At 54.2% G+C, this 20963-nt stretch overlaps 1 protein-coding gene across 7 annotated transcripts; it reads right to left on the bottom strand.

The window, feature by feature from the left end:
* Positions 1–5187: 5187 nt before the first annotated feature.
* GRB7 (growth factor receptor bound protein 7) lies at positions 5188–17809 on the bottom strand. 7 transcript variants are annotated; one of them, XM_050762686.1, is made up of 16 exons: positions 17651–17809; positions 14295–14456; positions 9983–10142; positions 9723–9873; positions 9386–9542; positions 9139–9260; positions 8971–9048; positions 8266–8403; positions 7810–7920; positions 7488–7586; positions 7150–7230; positions 6935–7051; positions 6689–6749; positions 6477–6564; positions 6277–6370; positions 5188–5719 (listed from the first exon to the last, which is right to left on the bottom strand). In XM_050762686.1, exons 3-16 carry the CDS (start codon positions 10135–10137, stop codon positions 5573–5575), a joined length of 1599 nt encoding a protein of 532 aa, XP_050618643.1. In that variant the 5' UTR covers positions 10138–10142; positions 14295–14456; positions 17651–17809; the 3' UTR covers positions 5188–5572. The 7 variants fall into 7 exon arrangements, with proteins under 7 accessions (XP_050618643.1, XP_050618644.1, XP_050618640.1 ...); XM_050762687.1 differs by lacking the exon at positions 17651–17809 and adding an exon at positions 13506–13856 and having other exon boundaries at positions 14295–14880; XM_050762683.1 differs by lacking the exon at positions 17651–17809 and having other exon boundaries at positions 14295–14880.
* Between the last annotated feature and the right edge of the window lie 3154 nt (positions 17810–20963).

The raw sequence follows: 20963 nt of genomic DNA, 5'->3' as shown, positions 1-20963 counted from the left end.
GCCCTGACCTCTCTGGGCCCTCTTTCTGTCTGTTGCACCAGATCAGTACTTCACTGGTTCAAGCCTTTTTCCTGAATATACCATAAGGCTCAAGTTCCAGATAGAAAGGCAGTGCATCCCCCATCACCACCCCAACCTGCCCCTCACGCCCCTGCCAGAACCCTTGGGTCTGGGAAGCAGTTCGAAAACTGCTTATTGGATAGTTTGGAAAAAGAATCCTTCCAAGTGGCTTTGGGCTCCCCTCTCTGTGTCCTGTCCTTCCTCTTTTCGTCCCTCATCAGAGTGCCTGGCACTGGGGCCCAAGGAAGGAGCCAGACAGGGTCCCTGACCTGATGTTGAACCCTCGGGCCTGTCCACCACCCGTGAACTTGGATGTTGCAGAACTGGCCAGGGCTTTGTCTGGATGCCTCGCCCATGGAGGTGGGCTCCCCTAGAATCATGCCCATCCCCATCCCAAAGTCCAGAGCGTTGGCAGCAGTCCTCCCTCCCCTCCACACTTGAGCAGGCAGGGAGGCCAACACTGTAGCCACACCCTCCACAGAACCCCTACCCTAAAGGCCCATAGTGCTGCCAAGGATGGCAGTGTGCCCTGGCACCCGGGTCCCACCAGCCACGCTGGCCCCGGGAAGCCAGAATGTGTAATGCATGGCAGGCAGCACTTCGTGTCAACTCCCCAGATGTGGGCTCTGTCAGCCTCTCTCAGTACTGGGTCCTCCTCTGCATGGAAAGATGATGAGGAATTTCCCCTTTGCCCTCAAGATTTTTTCTGAAATGGTTTTAATAAGTACATATAATTTTACAATGAAACCCAATAAATCAATTTTGAAAAGACAGTATCTGAGTTCCCAGCCCCCTTCCTCTCCCCCAGAGAAGCCCCTGCTTCCCCTCTCACCAGCCTGGATTTTCTCAGAACCACAGGCTTCCCCGATCTAGCACTGTAGCTGTCCTTGGCAGTCCTTTCTGCTGTCTGACCAATGTAGGTCATGCTGCAGTCTCTGAGGTAGAGCAGCAGCCTTCCCACATCCTCAGAGCTGGGGGATCTTACCCGGGGGTCCCACTGTGAGCTGGCCCTGAGAGGGTCCCTGTCCCCCCAAACTCTTAGCAGCTATATCTCCAAAAAGCCAGAAATCTTAGACACTCACCAAGAATGGTCTGCTGCTGGTCTCAGGTAACCCGATCAGGGCCAAGTGCTGCCCCCTCTAAGGGCTCCCAGCAGCCTAGTCCCTCACAGTGGCCAGCACTGAGAAGGGAGGGGGCAGAGAACAAAGGCTAGAGCAGGGCAGGGCTGCATTTCACCACCTGCCACTGGGCTGAGTCTGGCCTCTGTCCCGAACTCCCTTTGTGACCCCAGGTGAGTCCCTGTCTTTGTCTGAACCTCAGTTTCCCATTTGTAAAGTGGGAAGGACATCTGTCTCACAGTCTCCAATTAGCCGATTAACAGAGAGGCTTTATCCCTGCCCAGTGCCTCAGGCTGTGAAGGGACACTGGGTCCTCTTTTTGTGCAGTCTAAACCCCTGGACATGCTGAAGAGGCGACTCACCTTGACCCCTTTCTCTCACTCCAGCCTGGAACCCTGGCACCCACACCTCAGAGGTGGCCCTGGGCACCCATGGCCAGCCACAGAGCTGACACCACCCTGTTCGGTGCTCGAGCCGCAGCCTGTGGTGGGGATGGCTCTGGGAACCGTGGCCGGTGGCAGGCAGCAAGTTGCACTGGGTCCTGCCTCCAGTCCTGCTAAAAAGAAGCAGAATCTGCCACGCTTCCTGCCGTTGGGCTGCAGTAAGTTCTTCCAGCAGATTCCCAGGAGGTCCCAGGCTGGGGTGTGCATGAGACCTCTCTGCCCACCTCTGTCTGCCAGGCCTGGTCCCAGCTTCCCAGCCTGGGGTTAGCCAAGGATGGGGGTGCCTTGGTCAGGAGTGGCTGCCAGGGCTGCCAGGCCCCGCTCAGGGGTTCACTGTAGAGGCTGCACGGTCTCAAGGTCAGCTCAGGACAAGCCTCCAGGCCAGAGACCATGGCTGCAGGACAGGGAGGGGCTCTCTCAGGGAGGACCCCCGTAGGCCACTATTGCTGTCACTGTGGCTGAGGAATGCCACCTGGACGTCAGCCAGACAGGGGAAGCAGAACATGCCCAGACCTGGTCCTCAGACCTGGGTTGGAATCTTGGCTCTCCCACTGTGATCTGGGGCCAGGCTGCCCCCCGGGCCATCAGTGTCCTCACCTACAAAACGGCGTCTCACCACCTCCTGTCCAGGCAGTCCCAAAGATTTGAGGAGGGGCTCTCCATGAAAACATATCAGTATCTAATAGAATATCCAAGCATATACAAAGGTGGAGAGGATAATTTAACAAATCCCCACATACCTAGTACCTGTCACCAAGCTTCAACCAATATCAACAACCAATGTCAACTCATGGCCATACCATGACTATGCCCACACCCTCTCCTTTAACCTCTGGATTTTATGTTTTTATTTTTATTTTTTGAGACAAGGTCATGTTCTGTGGCCCAAGCTGGAGTGCAGTGATGTAATCATGGTTCACACCAGCCTCGACCTCCTGGGCTCAAACCATCCTCCCACCCCAGCCTCCCAGGTAGCTGGGACCACAGATGCATGTCACCACACCTGGCTAATTTTTTTATTTTTTATTTTTGTAGACAGAGGGCCTCACTGTGTTGCCCAGGCTGGTCTCCAACTCCTCCCACCTCAGCATCCCAAAGTGCTGGGATTACAGGCATGATCCACTGTGTCTGGCCACCTCTGGGTTATTTTAAAAACAAAGCTTCAGCATTACTCAGTGTACCCAGGTAATAAACCTGCACATGTACTCCCTGAATCTAAAATAAAAGTTGAAAAAGAAAAAAGAATAAAAACAAAGCTGAGACATCATATGATCTCACCTTTAAGTACTTCGTAATGAATTTCTGAAAGATAAAGGCTTAGAAAAACCATAACTGCAATACCATTATTACACTTTAAAAAGTTAGCCATAATCCCTCAGTATCATCAAATGTCTGATCAGAATTCAAATTTCCCCCAGTTGCTCATAAATGCTTTTTACAGTCAGTCTGGATTTGAATCAAAGGTCAACACATCATTTGGTTGATAAATGTCTAAATTTCTTGAAATCTAGAGATTGCCCATCTTTTCTTGTAATTTTGTTGCTGTTGAAGAAGAAACTGGGTTGTCTGTTCTGTAGAATTTCCCAATCTGGATATTTGTCATTGTTTCCCTTGTATTTCCTGTAAACTAGTTGTTGAATCCAAGGAATCAGATTCAAGTTTGGTGTTTTGACAAAAACAATGACTAGTTGGGGTTCACATGTCTGCAGGAGGGTCTGTCTCCTGAGTTGAGCAGCAAGTTCAGGTGCAGTGAATCTGATACATTTATTAACGAGCTCCCATCAGGTAAAAGCTCAAACTAAAAAACTCTTAGACAAGGCTGGGCACGGTGGCTTGTGTCTGTAATCCCAGCACTTTGGGAGGACAAGGTGGGTGGATCACTTGAGGTCAGGAGTTCAAGGCCAGCCTGGCCAATATGGTGAAACCCCGTCTCTACCACAAATACAAAAAATTAGCCAGGCATGGTGGCAAGCGCCTGTAATCCCAGTTACTTGGGAGGATGAGGCAGGAGAATTGCTTGAACCCAGGAGGTGGAGGTTGTAGTGAGCTGAGACCGTGCCACTGCATTCTAGCTTGTGTAGTAAAGTGAGACTCCATCTCAAAAAACAAAATAAAAAAACCTCTTAGACAAAAACATAGACTGGTGTGAGCAGTGGGCAGAGGCCAGACATCTGTCTCACAGTCTCCAATGAGCTGATTGACAGAGAGGCTAACAATAGAATATTATCTAGGCTTAATTGGAGGCACAGGAGAGTGGTGGATTTATTTATTTATTTATTTATTTACTTACTTACTTACTTACTTACTTTTGAGACTGAGTCTTGCTCTTGTTGTCCAGGCTGGAGTGCAGTGGCATGATCTCGGCTCACTGCAACCTCCGCCTCCTGGGTTCAAGCGGTTCTCCTGCCTCAGCCTCCCTAGTAGCTGGGATTACAGGCGCCCACCACCATGCCCCAGCTAATTTGTGTATTTTTAGTAGAGATGGGGTTTTGCCATGTTGGCCAGGCTGGTCTCGAATTCCTGACCTCAGCCTCCCAAAGTGCTGGGATCCGCCTGCCTCAGCCTCCCAAAGTGCTGGGATCACAGCTGTGAGCCACCGCGCCCGGCCAGGAGTGGTGGATTTAGATTTGGGAAAGATCGCTCTGGGTGCTGAAGGATGTGTTGGAGAGCGAAGCCAGATGCAGAGGGCTGAATGCTAGCAGGTTCCATTTATATGGCTTTCTGGAAGGGGCAGAACTAGGACAGAAAGGTTTCAGGTTGGGGAGGAGGGAGCAGGGTTGGTAGTAGGGGACACAGGGACTTGTGGGGGGCAATGGGGCCGTTCTGTGTCTTGGTGGTGGGGCTGGATGCATAACTGTGTACATGCTGGGGCCAACTGTCCCACCAGCTAGTCCAGGACCAGCGGAGGACAAGCATGCTGTTGGACTCATCTGCAACTCCCAGGCCCTGTTAGTTACCCCTCGAGGCTTAGACTGTCAGGAAATCTCTCTGGGATGATGGTCTCTTGTCCATTCACTTAGCAATGACTGGGCGCCCACTATGTGTCAGGCTGCATGGTGGGCACTGGAGACTCTCAGATAACCATGACCACTCCTGCCCTTGAGGAACACCCAGGCAGGCAGGGACATGGCCTCGATCCATTTGACACTTTCACCAAGGCCTCCACAGGTGCCCACCTCTCTGGGTCTCCCCCCCACGCCTTTTTTTTTTTTTTTTTTTTTCCAGACAGGGTCTCACTCTGTCACCCAGGCTGAGTGCAGTGGTGCAATCTCAGTTCACTGCAGCCTTGATATCCCAGGCTCAAGGGACAAGGGATCCTCCCACCTCAGCCTCCTGAGTAGCTGGGACTACAGGTACCCACCACCACGCCCGGCTCATTTTTTTATTTTTTGTTGGGATAGGGTCTTGCCATGTTGCCCAGGCTGGTCTCAAATTCCTGGACTCAAGTGATCCTCCTACCTTGGCCTCCCAAGGTGCTGGGATTATAGGCGTGAGCCACCACACCCAGCTCTGGTTCCCTTCTTGACTTCAGCCAGCCAGGCCTTGCTAGACAGAACTCATAGGTATATCAAAAAATAATCTTTATTGTCACTGGTATAAAACAGAGCAGATCAACTGGCCTCTCAGTCTGTACAGAGTGTGGGGCATGAGACTGCCTGGGCTGCCCCCAATTCTCCCATAATGCCCTGCCCTAGAGCAGCAACTCGGGAGCTAGGAGAAGGGGAGGGGCCACCCCAGGCCTTCCCTTGAGGAGAGGGGTCAGGAGTGAACTGGAGCAGGGGCTGGTTTCTACCTGAGGGAGGCAAAGAAGCAGAGGAGAAAACTGGAGTGGGGGAACCCTTCCGCTCCTCATCCCGTTCCCCGCTGCCACGTCCCAGAGTCCACTGGATGGGTGGAGAGGCGGTGGGCAGCCTGAAGGCGGGCTGAGGCATGAGCCAGTCCATGGCCTGGTCAGAGGGCCACCCGCGTGCAGCAGTGGCGCAGCAAGCATGGCAGGATGCCGCGGTTCAGCTGGTGGAACTCCACGAGCTGCAGCAGGTCAGTGAAGCGGGTCTGGCCATCATCCATGCTGAAGTACAGGCGGCCCTCCTCCTCGCTCTGGGGTACAGTAGAGGGGGGGAAGGTCAGGGAGGGGCCCGAGGCTTAGGGAGCTCCCTCCTGGGCCAGGGCCCCACCCATTTCATTTTCTTCTTTTTTCTTTTCTTTTCTTTCTTTTCTTTTTTCTTTTTTTTTTTTTGGAGACAGGGTTTTCTCACTCTGTCATCCAGGCTGGAGTGTGGTGGTGCCACCATGGCTCACTGCAGCCTTGACCCTCTGGGCTCAAGCAATGCTCCCACCTCAGCCTCCTGAGTAGCTGGGACTACAGGTGTGCACCACCATGCCTGGCTCATTTTTAAATTATTTTTAGAGATGGGGTCTCCCTGTGTTGCCCAGGCTGGTCTCGAACTCCTGGGCTCAAACCATTCTCCCACCTTGGCCTTCCCAAGTGCTGGGATTACAGGTGTGAGCCACCGCACTCAGCCTCCCACTTCTTGGGCAGGGAAAAGGGAGACGCACTAGGGGCCAGGGAGCCTCTGGAGGGGCCTGGTGAGGAGGACAGGTTGCTGGGAGTCCTGTGTCTCATTGCAGGACTCCGGGGACGCAGGGAAGCTCACCGGCAGGATGAGATAATGCTTCACTTTCTGCAGGTGGCACAAAGAGAGGACAAAGCCCTGGGGGTTCCGCTGACTCTCCCGGACCAGGAACAGGCTGCCAGAAGACAGGAGATAGGGCAGCATTACCCGAGGACCCATGGCTGCCACCTGGACCCCGGTCTCTCTTATCCCTGGGTCTGTTGCCCGGCCCTGCCCCTTACCCGTCTACCAAGCCCTGCTGTCCAATAAGCCGCTGGCTCTCCTCACGGGAAATGCGCCCGTGGAACCAGAGTTGGGTGCGGTGGATGGCTGCGGTGGGGAAGGACATGGGCAGTCACTTTGGGGAGGGGAGCCCTATACCATCTGCTCCCCACTGAGAATGCAAAGAGAAGTCGAGGCAGCCCCTGCCCCAGGACTCAGGGCCATCACACACCTGCACTGAGGCTCGTGCCGGAGGCCGGCGTAGGCAGGCTGAGGCGGTGGTTTGTCTTCTTCTGTGGAGCAGTGGGAGATATGGGAGAGTCGGGGTGTGCTTGCGGGCATTACCCAGCACCTCAGGAAGGTAGAGCACTTCTCCCCAGCCAGGGGGCCTCCCCCTGCCCCTCTTCCTCCCTCCTATTTCAGGGATCCCACCCAGAGAGTGGGTCCCCAGCACCAACACACAGGCAGCAGGCCTCACCCTCCAGGCGTGGGCCTCCTCCAGGGCCACACTCAGAGCCTCCCGGGGGTTCTCGATGACGCGCCCGGCATGGCCAGAGAAGTCCATGGCCACCAGGGTATTATCTGAGACACTTCTCTGGAGATGGAAGGAGAGGGGAGAGGTCAGAACAGGGCCCAGGTACCCCTAAGACAGGGCCTGCGTGCCCACCCTTCCATCCCCTTGTGCGCACTCACCAAGGGTGGGGAACCCAAACAAGGCGGACGCAGATGGCGAGACTGTGCCTGCTGGTAATTCCTGTACAGCTGCACCCCGTACTGGGGGTGGGGAGAGAAAGAGCGCTTGAGGTCGAGAGGTCCTGGGGGCGTGGCTGTGACCCCCCTTCAAACCAGGACTTGCCCAGACTAGGGCTGTGTTTCTGCCTTCAATGGGCGCTTCCTGTAACTTCAGGCTTGGACTGAGCGTTATCAGAGAGCAAGGCTGTGATGCCCTCCTCATTCCTGAGACTTCCTGGGGGCAGAGCTGGGAATCCCTCTGGCCAGATCAGCCCCCCATGCCACTCCCAGGGTCTCACCTTGAAGAGGCGGAAGGCAGCCAGCCAGCAGGTGCGGCTCTGCTCATCTTCACTGCAGAAGATCCGAAGCCCCTTGTGGCCATTTCGAAGCTTGTTGGGCTGCGGAGAGAGGAAACTGGCTGGTCCCGTATCTGCCTTTGGGACCACATGTCTGTCCCTGCTCCACAGAGCAGAGCAGGATCCAGGGAGTTTCCAGCAGGCCAGGGTGCAGGGAGAGGAGTCTGGGCATCTGGATTGGGACTCAGAAGCCCTAGGCAGGATCCAGGGGCCTGAGCAGTTCCTGCTTCCGCAGGCCAGGGGCCAGGCCTGGCCAGGTCTTCACCTTGACACAGAAGCCAAAGTCGGTGGGCATCCCGTAGAGTTTGCGGCCTTGCGTCACCACGTACACGTTGGACTCGTTCACATCTGCCACGTATTGCAGGTGCCTCGGATCCTGAGCAGCACGAGTGAGCAGGACTTGGTACAGGTGGACCCCACCCGCTATTACCTCCCCCCACAAGCCAGGTGGGGAGATTTCAGGACCAGAGAGGGGCAGGGGAGTGCCCAGGGTCACAGAGCAAATAGAAGTAGAGCCAGGACTTAAACTCAGGTCATCTTTTCTCCTGCTACCTCCCTGGGCAGGTGAGCTGGGCAAGGATGTAGGGAGAGATGGTAAACTGGAGGTGGTTGGCCTGGGGGGCACGGGGGGAGAAGGGCTCAGGGGTTCCAGCAGAGAAGGGGCAACTTCTAAAAGGACCAGGGACTGCAGAGGCTGGAGCTGGCACTCTCAAGACCTCACCTTAGAGGTGCCCTTGGTGGAGTAATAGAGGCCAGATCGGCGCAAGAAGCAGAAAAAGCGTTTCCAAAGCTTCCGTCCTGAACCCCGCAGCTGCAGAAAGCCCTGGATCTCAGGGAAGCTGCCAGCATTCAGGAAGTTCTGAGCCATAGAAGAGAAGAGAGTGGGAGGTCTGGCCTCCTCCCTTCCCCTCTACCACCAGATGTCTTCTTTTTCTTTTTGAGATGGGGTCTTATGCTAGTGCAGTGGCACGATCACAGCTCACTGCAACCTCGACCTCCCGAGCTCAAGTGATCCTCCCACCTCAGCCTCCCAAGCACCTGAGACCAGGCTCATGCCACCATTCCTGGCCTTTTCCTTTTTTTTTTTTTTTTTTGGAGAGACAAGGTCTCACTATGTTGCCCAGGGTGGTCTCAAACTTCTGGGCTCAAGTAATCCTCCTGCCTCAACCTCCCAAAGTGCTGGGATTACAGGCATGAGCCACCACACCCAGCCCACCCTCAGGTTTTTACAAGGAAATGCTCCACATGCATTTCTCGCCCCCATTTAACAGAAGAAACTGATGCTCAGGTAGGGAAAGTGACTTGTCCCCAGTCACACAGGACTGTGGTTTGGCTCTTTCTACCACATAGAGGGGAGGCACAGGACCTAAGGGCGGAGAAGCACTGGTCAGTTCTGGGGAGTCGTGAAATGGGGGGGTCTCCCCACCTGGATGAGGTCTTCATGGGATATACCAGTGTGTGCATCGAGACAGCTGGAGACCATTTTTTCTGGGAACAGGGAGTGCTGAGGGTAGAAAAGTGTCAGGGGTCAGGGCTCCAGTGTCCGGTTCAGGCTCAGGGCATCCCAGCGCCCAGACAGCCCTCACACACTCACTGGGGAGCTCTTGAACAGTTCGTACTTGGCGAAGTTTTTCCGGAAGACGAAGCGGCTATCTCCGCCCACGGGCCAGGCAGCCTGCACTTCCACCACGGACTCGTGGTCCTCCAAACCCCGCTCTGGGGTCAAGGGCAAAAAGCAGGGGTTATTGGAGATCAACCAGATCTCCCAGATGAGTTACATGCCTAGCCCAAGATGCGAGACATCACCTCCCGGCCTGGGTAGTTCCATGCACCCGACTTACCCAGTGCTAGGTGGGGGTGGCACTCCACCAGCCCCCAGGTCTCGTCGCTCAAAGCGTGAGCTCGCTGCACCAGCATTTCACACACATGGCGAGCTGTGGCACCTGCCGCCACCTCCACAGACCTGCAGGCCCCGTCCTCACTGTACACCTTTACTACCTGTGCCCCAGGAATTGCAGATGACTTGAGGGGAGGCAAAGGGTGATTCCTTCCCTTTCCGCACCTGCTAGACCCTCAGGGACTCCTAACCAAGATCCCCCGCCTCCATGGAAATGGCTGTGTATCTCCCACAGATCCAGAACCCTGCATCCCTCCCTTCCCTTCTGAGGGACAACTCACATGGGGGCGGCTGGCATCGCGGGGGAGCAGCCCTCTTGCACTAGAGGGGCCCCCAAGAATGGGGCTCTGTGAGGGAGGACTGCAGAGCTCAGGGAAGGGGTTGGGGATGGAGGGGAGGGAGGTGGCACGCCGCTCCTCCTCTCGAAGTTTCCTGTGGCAAGAAGAAAAAGGGAGAGAGGTGTGGGGAAAGGAGCAGTGGCCTGCAAGCCTCTGTGTATTATCCAGCACTGACCTCCCCCAAGCCCCACATCCCATCGTACCTGCCGGTGGTTGGGATGAGGAGAGGCTGGGACCTCTTTACCTCCTCAGGCAGAGGGGTATCAGGGGGCCGGGGAGTCCCAGGAGGGGTCCCGGGGGCTGGGCAAAGGTCTTCCGGAGAGCTGCCAAGATGAGGTGGAGACAGATCCAGCTCCATGGCATCTGAGGGAGAGAGGGGCAGAATGGAACCAGTTGTGTCAGTTGTGTGCCCTTGTCCTGGGGAGAGGGGACTAGAGAAATCAGACCTCCTGACCTCACACGGTGGTTAGGGTGCCCCTCAGAGTTTACCTAGCACCTCACTGCTCTAACTGGAGTTTCCCTGAAGCCCTTGGGGAAAGACAGAATGAGCCTCATTTTATAAAAGGGGACACTGAGTCTCTGAGAAGGAAGCATTCTTACCCTCAGTCACAGGTGAGTCGGGGAATAGAACCTGGTGCCCTGAGTCACAGGTGAGTCAGGAGTAGAACCTGGTGTTTAGACTCCAAGTCCAGTGCTCTTTCTGGTTTTTTTGTTTTTTTTTTTTCACTGCAACCTCTGCCTCCTGGGTTCAAGCAATTCTCTTGCCTTAACCTCCCGAGTAACTGGGATTATAGGTGCATGCCACCATGCCCAGCTAATTTTTGTATTTTTAGTAGAGATAGGGTTTCACCACGTTGGCCAGGCTGGTCTCGAACTCCTGATCCGTCCGCCTTGGCCTCCCAAAGTGCTGGGATTACAGGCGTGAGCCACTGCGCCCAGCTCCAGTGCTCTTTCTTTAGCACAAAGTTGCTCACAGGAAGAGCTGAGGGTCCACCCACCACAAGCCTGGTGGTCACAACAGATTTCACAACCCACACACTCTCAGGCTCAGCCCTCAGGGTCAGGGCAAAGGTCCACTCCTTTGCCTCCACGCGTGGGGCACTCACTGCTCCAGGCACTGCCCGGGTTTTTCCAGCACTGTGTTGCCAGACCCAGTTGCCAGAGCCTGTTCGTACTTGGTGAAGTTTGGCCTGCCCAAGTGATGAGTGATGCAGGGGGGAGAAGGAGGTGGGGAAGGATGGGAGCCAGAAAGTCAGGAGAGCCGGCTCCGCTTCAGTGCAAGGGGGAGAGCAGACCTGGGGTAGGCGTCCTGGCCACAGCAGCCCCTAAACCTTGCGTACCCTCCCCAGGCCATCCTCCTGCCCAACTCTTTCCTGAGGCTCCAATGCTAGAGCCACTTCCTCTGAGAAGCCTTCCTGGCTTTCCACATTCTGAGTGAACGACTCCCTCTCAGCACTGTGCAGGGGCTACATCATCCATTACTGCGCACCTGTCTTATCCACTCATTTGTCCAAGGGCACCCGGTACCCCCAGGCAAGGCCAATCTCACCCACGTCTTATCACTTACAGGGGCTGCACAGACACTCAGGACAAGTAAAGACAGGAGGGCCGGCAAAGGCGAGCACTAGAGGTGGAGGTGGGGCTGGCCCCTCCTCCTCAGGAACCAGGCAGACCCCTTTGGCTGGACTGAGACCTGGGAGAACCTGCAATCCCAGCCCCTAGCCTGTTCTCCGAACACTGGGCCAGTACTATGAGGCCACCTGGGGCACCTGGGATTGACCCCTCAGGAGGGCGCAGGCACCTGACCCCTCAGTGAGGGCATCAGGGGATTTGGGGGACAGGTGAGTCAGGGCAGGCGGGACAACACTGCCTAGGGCTCTCCATTCAACCTTGACTCATCCACACAACTTCCTGGCTTAGGAGAAACAAAAACAGCCCTGCCTCTACCCTCCCCCCAACTCCCCAACCCAATGGTAGCCACAGCCGAATGGGGGAGGCATGGGGCTGGGAACAGGATGGGGGAGGAACATGTGGGGCCTGAGGCTCCTCTGACATCACCTCCTCCTCCCCACCCTCGGCCTTGCTCCAGGCCAGGTGGGACCTGTGATCTGCTCTCACCCCCAGTGCCAAACCACCGCCTTGCCAGGGAGTCCCTCACCTGGGAAAGAGAGAGGCAATGCCCGGCCTGGATTCAGAGGCCCATTTGGAGAGAAGCCAGCGTCCCAGCGGTGCCCCTCCCCACCCAAAGCATCGCTCAGAGCCCCCGCCCCGTGTGGATGAGGTTCCTCCCGACACATTCTCCTGGGTGTCCCGGCCAGAGGGGTACCACAGGAGCAGGAGCAGAAAGGGAAAACACTCAAAAAGACAGACAGACAGGATGAAGGGCCAGGGAGGGGGCCCAGGGTCCGGCCAGGAGGGGCAAGATATACCCGCCACCCGCTAGCAAGAGACACCAGCACCTCAATATCAGAACACGAACCCCCACTCCCACCCCAGTCTACCCTCCAAACAGCCCCGGTCTCCAAACAGCCCTGGTGACTTCATTCCAGGTTGCAGGGGGCCAACAGTGGGATGGGGAGAGGAGCAGAGAATTCAGGAGGGCAGCGCTTGGAAGGGGTTAGAAGTGGATTTGAATCACATTACAGCCTGGCCTCAGAGATCAGAGAGGGCCAGCCTAAGGCTGGGGTTTGCCTTCAGATCCCCCCACCCGGGCCCTTCAGCCCCTTCTAAGGCTGGAGGCGGGTGGAATCCTCAAGACCAAAGAGGCGAGCAGGGAGGGGAAGGGCTCCTGGCTGTAGGCCTGGCAGCTTAGAGATCTGGAGTTTTGAAACTGAGGCACCGGGAAAGTTTCGGTTGGGAAAACCGACCCCCAAAATCAGTTTGTCCCCTCAACGAGGTAACTCCGGCGGTGTCTTCCCAGCTGCCTCCTCCCCCAGTGGCTCCAGCCCCACCCGCGTTCCCGTCCTCCAACCTCCTTGTTTACTTCCTGAATCACGCCCCACCTGGCTGGCCCTAAGGGCGGGTGGCGGGGCCCAGTGTTCAGGGCCAACAGAAAACAACTCTACTTCCCAGAGTAGGGGGAAGGGCTTGCGGGACTGAGGCCTGGGCCAGGGGCCTGGATGTGGCGGGAGCGTCCCTGTCCGCCCAGTACTCCACGCCCCGCCCCCACGGGACAGGCTTATAACCTTTTAGGGTGCAGGGCCCAGGTGAGAAGGTGAGAAACCCCTGGATGACTCCTAGTAGAAGGGAGGACCCAGGACTCTGAGGCCCCGCCCACTCTCACTCAGGAAAAATACCCAATGAGAGAAGGCGGGGCAGCTCTTTTAAAGTTTAATTCGGGAAAAATGCTGGAGTGTCTGTGCGGTTAATCATTACAGGCTGCCTGCTTCCATGAGGTCCCCCCACCCCGCACACAGCAGGATATCAGGAGAGAGCAGAGTCCAAGACCGGCGGACCAAAAGGGAGCATTCCTGGTGGGCAGTGAGGCTGGAGCGGGGCGGCGAGGGGGGGGTTCCACCTTGCCGGCAGGTGCATTCTCTGTCCTCAATCTGCCAGGGAGACCCAGACCGGGTACCTGGGTCTCTCCTTAGCCTCATCAAGCAGAGGAAACCATCTGCCATCCCCTACCCCACTCTCCCCAGGCCCCACCGCACTGCAGAGCCCCTCACCCACCCCTCTAGCCTTCCTGGCCACTTCATGCTGAAGCCAGGAGGGACCCCGGCTCACCCGGCCTCCACTTTCCCACCCGAGGGCCGGAGGCGATGTTGCTGAGCAGGGCATACAGTCTGGAGAGATGGAGCCTCAACAATTTAGAGGATCCCTCTCCTTCACCGTCCTCCAAAGTGGAGGGGGCCCTCCCCACATCTCCCCGCAGCCCGCGGAGACGTCTGTCTTAGAGACTTGGGGAAACCCAAACTGGGGTAAACTGGGCGAGCCAGGGAGTGAGGGCGGCTCTCCCAGGGTGTGCGGGGAGGGGCCAGTTTCAGCGGGAAAGCCAAGTCGGAGGAGAGAATCAGGTCTTCCTTCCCATTCTCGCTGCTGGCTTCGGGGAGGTGTACCGGGAGGGAACAAGGAGGGCTGGAAACCAGGATGGGGACGAAAGAGGGCGGGTGGGGAGGAGGGGGCGGGGTGGGAGATGGGAGGAAAAGAGAAAAGTGGGAGGCCGAGCAACCCAGCAGGAGACCCAGCCTTTCCCTACCGGCCCCCAGACCGGCCGTGCCTGCCCCCAAAGGATGAATGCCCGCTTGGGTTCTTACCTGAACCCCGAACATCAGGACACCCGGCTGGGACCACGTCTTCAGGGAGGGAGACGCCAGGCCCTTAAGTACCTGTCCCCCTCCAGCCCCCGCCCCGGGCCTGACATCACCGAGCGGGGGAGGGGGAGAGCCAGGTGGCTCCAATCCGCCCACCTGGGCCGACGGCCAGTTCGGCCGGAGACGGGCACAGCCTGGGGCCCTGGTGCGGCTGGGGGTTGCCTGGCAGGCTGTTGTCTGAGACCGATCTCTGTCCCCTTACCTGGAGGAGCCCCAGCAGGAGTAGCAGGACACCCGTTCCGAAGTCTGGCTCCGTCTAGGAAACCCCAGATTCCTGGATTTTATTTCAGATCCACTCCCGCTTCTCTACAGGTGGTAGGAGGGTGTCCCGACTTCGGACAGAGAAGTCAGGGCTGGGGGAGCCCTGTGTGTCCAGATTCCAGGCCCAAGGAAACTAAAATTATCTTGGGCAGATGGGGGCGTGTCCAGGGGAGGCGCCTGGGAGGAGGAAGCCTGGGAGGAGGGTGGGGACTCCCTGACACTCTACGCCAACTGGGATTGTTTTTGCCCTTCCTAGCCTGGCAGCAGGTGCCAAGAGAGGGTGCAGGTGCCTAGGAAGAGGCGGGGAAGACAGCCGAACAGACAGCACCAACAGCGAAGATCAAGAGTCCCGACCACCTGGGAGGGCGGGGGGAGGGTCTGAGGGCTGCAAGGTAAAGGGAACCACCGGTCCACTCCTCCCAAACATCCTCCCTGAACCTGGTCTGTTCATTGGCCAAGCCAGGGGGCACTTCTGCAGCTCTGGATCCCACCCCATGGGGCAAAGAGCACCCTGCCAAGGAGGGACGCCAGCCACGGGGGTGTCCAGCAACATGGCCTGCCCGTCGATCTGCAGGCACCCATACCATGGTGGCTGTGCCCTGGCCCCTCAGAGGCACCCAGGGTAAGCCCCTCCCCCGCCCCCCACCTTCTGAGCAAAGTCCAGAGTCTTGGCTTCCCCTTTAAAATCGAGGGGCTTAGGCTGGGTGGCACAGTGGGAGAAGCCATGGTGACCCAGAGAAAGCTCTGGCCTGGGCCCCTGGAGATTCCTCTTAGAGGGATCACTTTATTTTTTTGAGACAGAGTCCTGCTCTGTCACCCAAGCTGGAGTGCAGTGGCACCATCTCGGCTTACTGCAAACTCCGCCTCCTGGGTTCAAAAGATTCTCCTGCCTCGGCCTCCCGAGTAGCTGGGATTACAGGCCACACACCCAGCTAATTTTTGTATTTTTAGTAAATCGGGGTTTCTCCACGTTGGCCACGTTGGTCTCGAACTCCTGACCTCGTGTAATCTGCCCACCTCGGCCTCCCAAAGTGTTAGGATTACAGGTGTGTGCCACCGCACCCGGCCTGAGGGATCGATTTAGTTCTCTCAGGGATCACTTTAGCTCTCTAGTTCAGCACTGGGCAAACAGGGTACTTGGGAGAAGGGTTGGGAGGCAGAAATCAAAGGCTGTGGCCACCACCCAGCTTGATGCGGGTGACAGGAAAACAAACAATCCTTAGGGTGATAAGAGGTCCACCATGGGGGGGGGCACAGAGGAGTGACTCCTGCCTCAATTTTCTCCAGAGTTTTCCTAGGAAAACCGGTATGAATGTGCCCAGCAAAGAAGTGGGGGAGGAGGCAAGGTCTCTTGGGTGATGGAGCAGCTTGTGCAAAGGCAGAGTAGACAATTCACTCATTAATTTATTCAACTCTCTGTTCAGTACCTACCATATGCCAGCCCCATGTTTGGTGCTGGGGATACTGGGGTAAGCAACAAAAACAGACCCCGCCCTATCCTCACACAGCCAATCAGGAAGATTGATGTTAATCAAAGAATCACACAAATAAGAAATGACAGGAGACAACTATGCTGGGAGAATGACTCACATAGGGAGTCAGGAAAGACTTCTCTGTGGAGGTGACAGCTGAGCAGAGGAGAAGGTGGCTGACATGGGAAGGGGGTTGGAATCAGTGGATGGGAACTGGGGAAGGAGGCCACCTTCCCAAGTGAGGAAACCACTGCCAGAGCTCTGGAGAGGAGGGGATGCAGCATGCGGAGACAGAGAGTGGGGTTGGAGGAGAAAGGAGGAAGCAGAGGCCACGTGGGTGAACCTGGACAGGTGTGGAAGGTGTGGAGAGAGGCGGCTATGCTTCTGCAAATGTGGCCTCCAGACCTCCCTAACCTTGTGTGGAAAAGTGATCCTTGGGATCCTCTCCAGCAATTGAATCTCAGTCTGTGGGGCTAAGACACAGGAAGGTGTGGTATTGACAAGCCCTCAGGTGGCTGTTCCGCAAGCCAGGTTTGAGAGCCATCCATCCTGTTTGTCCAGATGGGCAGGAGTAGCGGTCAAAGACCAGACCCTTCAAGTTGTATTTAGACTTAAGTAGAAGCACAGAGGAAAGGGCACATTTACATTTTAGAAAGATCATCCTGGATGGTGAAGGATGGGATGGAAACGAAGCCACGGTCAGAGGGCTGAGTGCTGTAGGAATCAACTTATATGGCTTTCTGGAGGGGGTGGAACTGTGTGAACAAAAAGCAGGTCTGGGGTTGGGGAGGAGGGAGAGGGGTCCACAGTAGGGGGCACAGGGACTTGTGGGAGGTGATGGGACCATTCTATATCTTGGTTGTGGGGTTGGATGCACAGCTGTGTGTGTTTCTTAGGACTCATAGAAAGGTACACTCAAGGCTGGGCGCGGTGGCTCACGCCTGTAATCCCAAGACTTTGGGAGGATGAAGTGGGCGGATCATGAGGTCAGGAGTTCAAGACCAGCCTGCCCGACATGGCAAAACCCTTTCTCTACTAAAAATACAAAAATTAGCCAGGCGTGGTGGCGTGCACCTAAAATCCCAGCTACTCAGGAGGCTGAGGCAGGAGAATCTCTTGAACTCAGGAGACAGAGGTTGCAGTGTGCTGAGTGTGAGCCATTGAGCTCCAGGCTGGGCAACAAGAGTGAGACTATCTCAAAAAAAAGAGAGAAAAAAAGAAAGGTACACTCAAGAGGATGAATTTCACTGTGTATAAGTTGTATCTGAATTTTAAAACAACAACAACAAGGCCGGGCATGGTGGCTCACGCCTGTAATCCCAACACTTTGAGAGGCCGAGGCAGGTGGATCACGAGGTCAGGAGTTTGAGACTAGCCTGGCCAACATGGTGAAACCCCGTCTCTGCTAAAAATATAAAAATTAGCTGGGCGTGGTGGTGCGCACCTGTAATTCCAGCTACTCGGGAGGCTGAAGCAGGAGAATTGCTTGAACCCGGGAGGCAGAGGTTGCAAGGAGCCAAGATGGTGCCACTGCACTCCAGCTGGGGCGACAGAGCAAGACTCCATCTCGGGGGAAAAATAGTAATACTAATAAATAAGAATGAGTTTATAGGTCAATGGAACAGAATCCAGAGTCCAAGTAGAAACCCTTTTACATTTCTCAATTGATTTTACAGGGTGCCAAGACAATTTGATGGAGGAAAGGATAGGCTTTTCAATAAATGGTACTGTGATCAATTGAATAGCCACATGCCAAAAGGTAAATTTAGATCTTTTGCTCACAGAATGCATTAAAAAAAAAAAAAACTCGATATAGATCATATACCTGAATGTGAGAGCTAAAACCATAAAACTTCTAGAAGAAACCATGGGAGATAGTCTTCGTGGAGGCCAGGCGCGGTGGCTCACATCTGTAATCCCAGCACTTTGGGAGGCCGAGGTGGATGGATCACCTGAAGTCGGGAGTTCAAGACCAGCCTGGCCAACATGGAGAAACCCCATCTCTACTAAAAAAAAAAAAAAATTAGCCAGGCATGGTGGCGCATACCTGTAATCCCAGCTACTGAGGAGTCTGAGGCAGGGGAATCGCTTAAACCAAGGAGGCAGAGGCTGTGGTGAGCCAAGATGGTGCCATTGCACTCCAGCCTGGGCAAGAAGAGCAAAATTCCATCTCAAAAAAAAAAAAAAGAAGAAGAGGCCAGGCATGGTGGCTCATACCTGTAATCCCAGCACTCTGGGAGGCCGAGGCAGGTTAATTGCTTGAGCCCAGGAGTTTGAGACCAGCCGAGACAACCTGGCAAGACCTCATCTCTACAAAAAATATAAAATTTATCCAAGCATGGTGGTGCGGGCCTATAGTCCTGGCTACTTGGTGGGGCTGAGGTGTGACAATCGCTTGAGCCTAAGAAGTTGAGGCTGCAGTGAGCTGTGATTGTGCTACTGCGCTCCAGTCTGGGTCACAGAGCAAGACACTGTCTCAAAAAAAGAAAGAAAAAATGAAGCCAGGCGAAGTGGCTCATGCCTGTGATCCCAGCACTTTGGGAGGCAGAGGCAGGCAGATCACTTGAGGCCAGAGATCCAGACCAGCCTGGCCAATATAGCAAAAACAGCCTGACCATTGCTACTAAAAATACAGAAAATTATCTGGGCCATGGTGGCACATGCCTGTAATCCCAGCTACTTTGGAGGCTGAGGCACAAGAATTGCTTGAACCTGGGAAGTGGAGGTTGCAGTGAGCCGAGATTGTGCCACTGCACTCCAGCCTGGGTGACACAGTGAGACCCTGTCTCAAAAAAAGAAAGAAAGAAAAAAAAAAAAGAAAAAAGAAAAAAAATTAGCCAAAGACTGGGAGAAAATAGTTGCAAACCATATACAACTATATATGGTTGTATATATGGTTGTATATATTTTGGTTGATATCCAAAATATATAAAGAATTTTTACAAATCAATAATAAAGAGACAAACAATCCTAATAAAAATGGGCAAAAGACTTGAATAGATATTTCTTCAAATATGTATATGAATGACTAATAACTACATGAAAGATACACAACAGTCATTAGATAAATGAAAATTAAAACCACAATTATATATCATGTCATGTCCACTAGGATGGTTATAATCAAAGAGACAGAAAACAAGTATTGGTGAGGATATGGAGCGACGAATCCTCATATATTGCTGGTGGGAAAACTTTGAAAAACAGTCTAGCCGTTTCTTAAAAAGTTAAACGCTAGCCTGGGCAAAATGGCAAAACCTTGTCTCTACAAAAAATACAAAAAAATTAGCTGGGCATGCTGGTGCGTGTCTGTCGTCCCAGCTATTCAGGAGGCTGAGGCAAGAGAATAGCTTGAGTTCAGCATGTTGAGGCTGCAGTGAGCAGTGTTTGCACTGCTGTATTCCAGCCTGGGGAACAGAGCGAGACTCTGTTTCAAAAAAAAAGTTAATCATAAACTTAACACATGACCCAGCAGTTCTACCCTTAGGAATCTACCCAAGAGAAATGAAAACACACACCTATGCAAAGACACCAAAACATCTGTGGCAGCATTCTTCAAAATAGACAAAAAACACTGGAACCTTAAATATCCATCAACTGGTGAATTAAGAAACAAAATGTGGCAAAACCACACGTGGAATACGACTCAGCAATGAAAAGGAACAAACTACTCTAGACGCTACAGCATGAATGCATCTCAAAAAACATACTGAGTGAAAGAAGCCGTAAGCAAAAGACCACATAGCATATTATTCTGTTTATATGAAACATCCAGAAAAGGCAAAGTTAGAGACAGAAAGCAGATCAGTGGTTGCATAGGACTGGAATTGGGAGCTGAATTGACCAGAAACAGGTGGGAAGGACTTACCAGGTTGACGGAAACATTCTGTAACTGGATTGTGGTGATGGTTAGGCAACTGTACAAATGACAGCATTTTCTTTCTTTTCTTTTTTTTTTTTTTTAACACAGTCTCACTCTGTCGCCCAGTCGTCCAGGCTGGAGTGCAGTGGTATCTCAGCTCACTGAAACCTCCACCTCCCAGGTTCAAGCGATTCTCCTGCCTCAACCTCTGGAGTAGCTGGGATTACAGGTGTGCGCCACCACACCCAGCTAATTTTTATATTTTTAGTAGAGACAGGGTTTTGCCGAGTTGGCCAGGCTGGTCTTGAACTCCTGGCCTCAAGTGATCCGCCCACCTTGACCTTCCAAAATGCTGGGATTACAGGTGTGAGCCACCATGCCCTGACTGTTTATATATATTTATATATATATATATATATATATAAGCCCAGGTGCAGCGGTAATCCCAGCACTTTCAGAGGCCGAGGTGGACAGATCACAAGGTCAGGAGTTCGAGACCAGCCTGGTCAACATGGTGAAACACCATCTCCACTAACAATAGAAAAATTAGCCAGTGGGGTGGCTGGCGCCTGTAATCCCAGCTGCTCAGGAGGCTGAGACAGGAGACTCACTTAGGCCGGGAGGTAGAGGTTGCAGTGAGCTGAGATTGCGCCATTGCACTCCAACCTGGGCAACAGAGAAAGACTCCGATTCAAAAAAAAAAAAAATACAAAACTTAGCTGGGTGTGGTGGCTAGCACCTGTAATCTCAGCTACTAGGGAGGCTGAGGCAGAAGAATCGCTTGAACCCAGGAGGCGGAGGTTGCAGTGAGCCGAGATGGCACCATTGCACTCAAGTTTGGGTGACAGAGCAGGACTCCGTCTCAAAAAAAAAAAAAAAGAAAAAGAAAAAGAAAAATAGCCTAAAGGGACACTAGAGTGGGTGGCGTGCTAGGATACCATAGCGGTACTGCAGGCAGGGAAAAGGCAGCGAGGACCTGAGCAGCCTCCATTTCCAGAGTTGCAAAATGGGAATAATGACACCAGTCCCCCAGTGAGAGGCTGGATAAGAAGGGGATGTGCAGGAACTGTTGGGGGCACACAGCCTGAAGAGTGTCTACGGTTCTCCAGTGCAGGCAAGAGGCAGTTACAAAAGACTGGAAAAAGCAGTTTAGAGCTTTGGGATCAGAAACACTTGGGTATGTAACTATAGGGCGGTTCCAAATGGCATCAGCGCCGGGCGTGGTGCCTCACGCCTGTAATCCCAGCACTTTGGGAGGCCAAGGCGGGCAGATCAT

The sequence above is a fragment of the Macaca thibetana genome, chromosome 16, assembly GCF_024542745.1.
Source record: "Macaca thibetana thibetana isolate TM-01 chromosome 16, ASM2454274v1, whole genome shotgun sequence".
NCBI classification, from domain to species: domain Eukaryota; kingdom Metazoa; phylum Chordata; class Mammalia; order Primates; family Cercopithecidae; genus Macaca; species Macaca thibetana.
The sequence above is the reverse complement of the archived record's forward strand: the minus strand, read 5'-3'. Positions and strand labels throughout refer to the sequence as shown.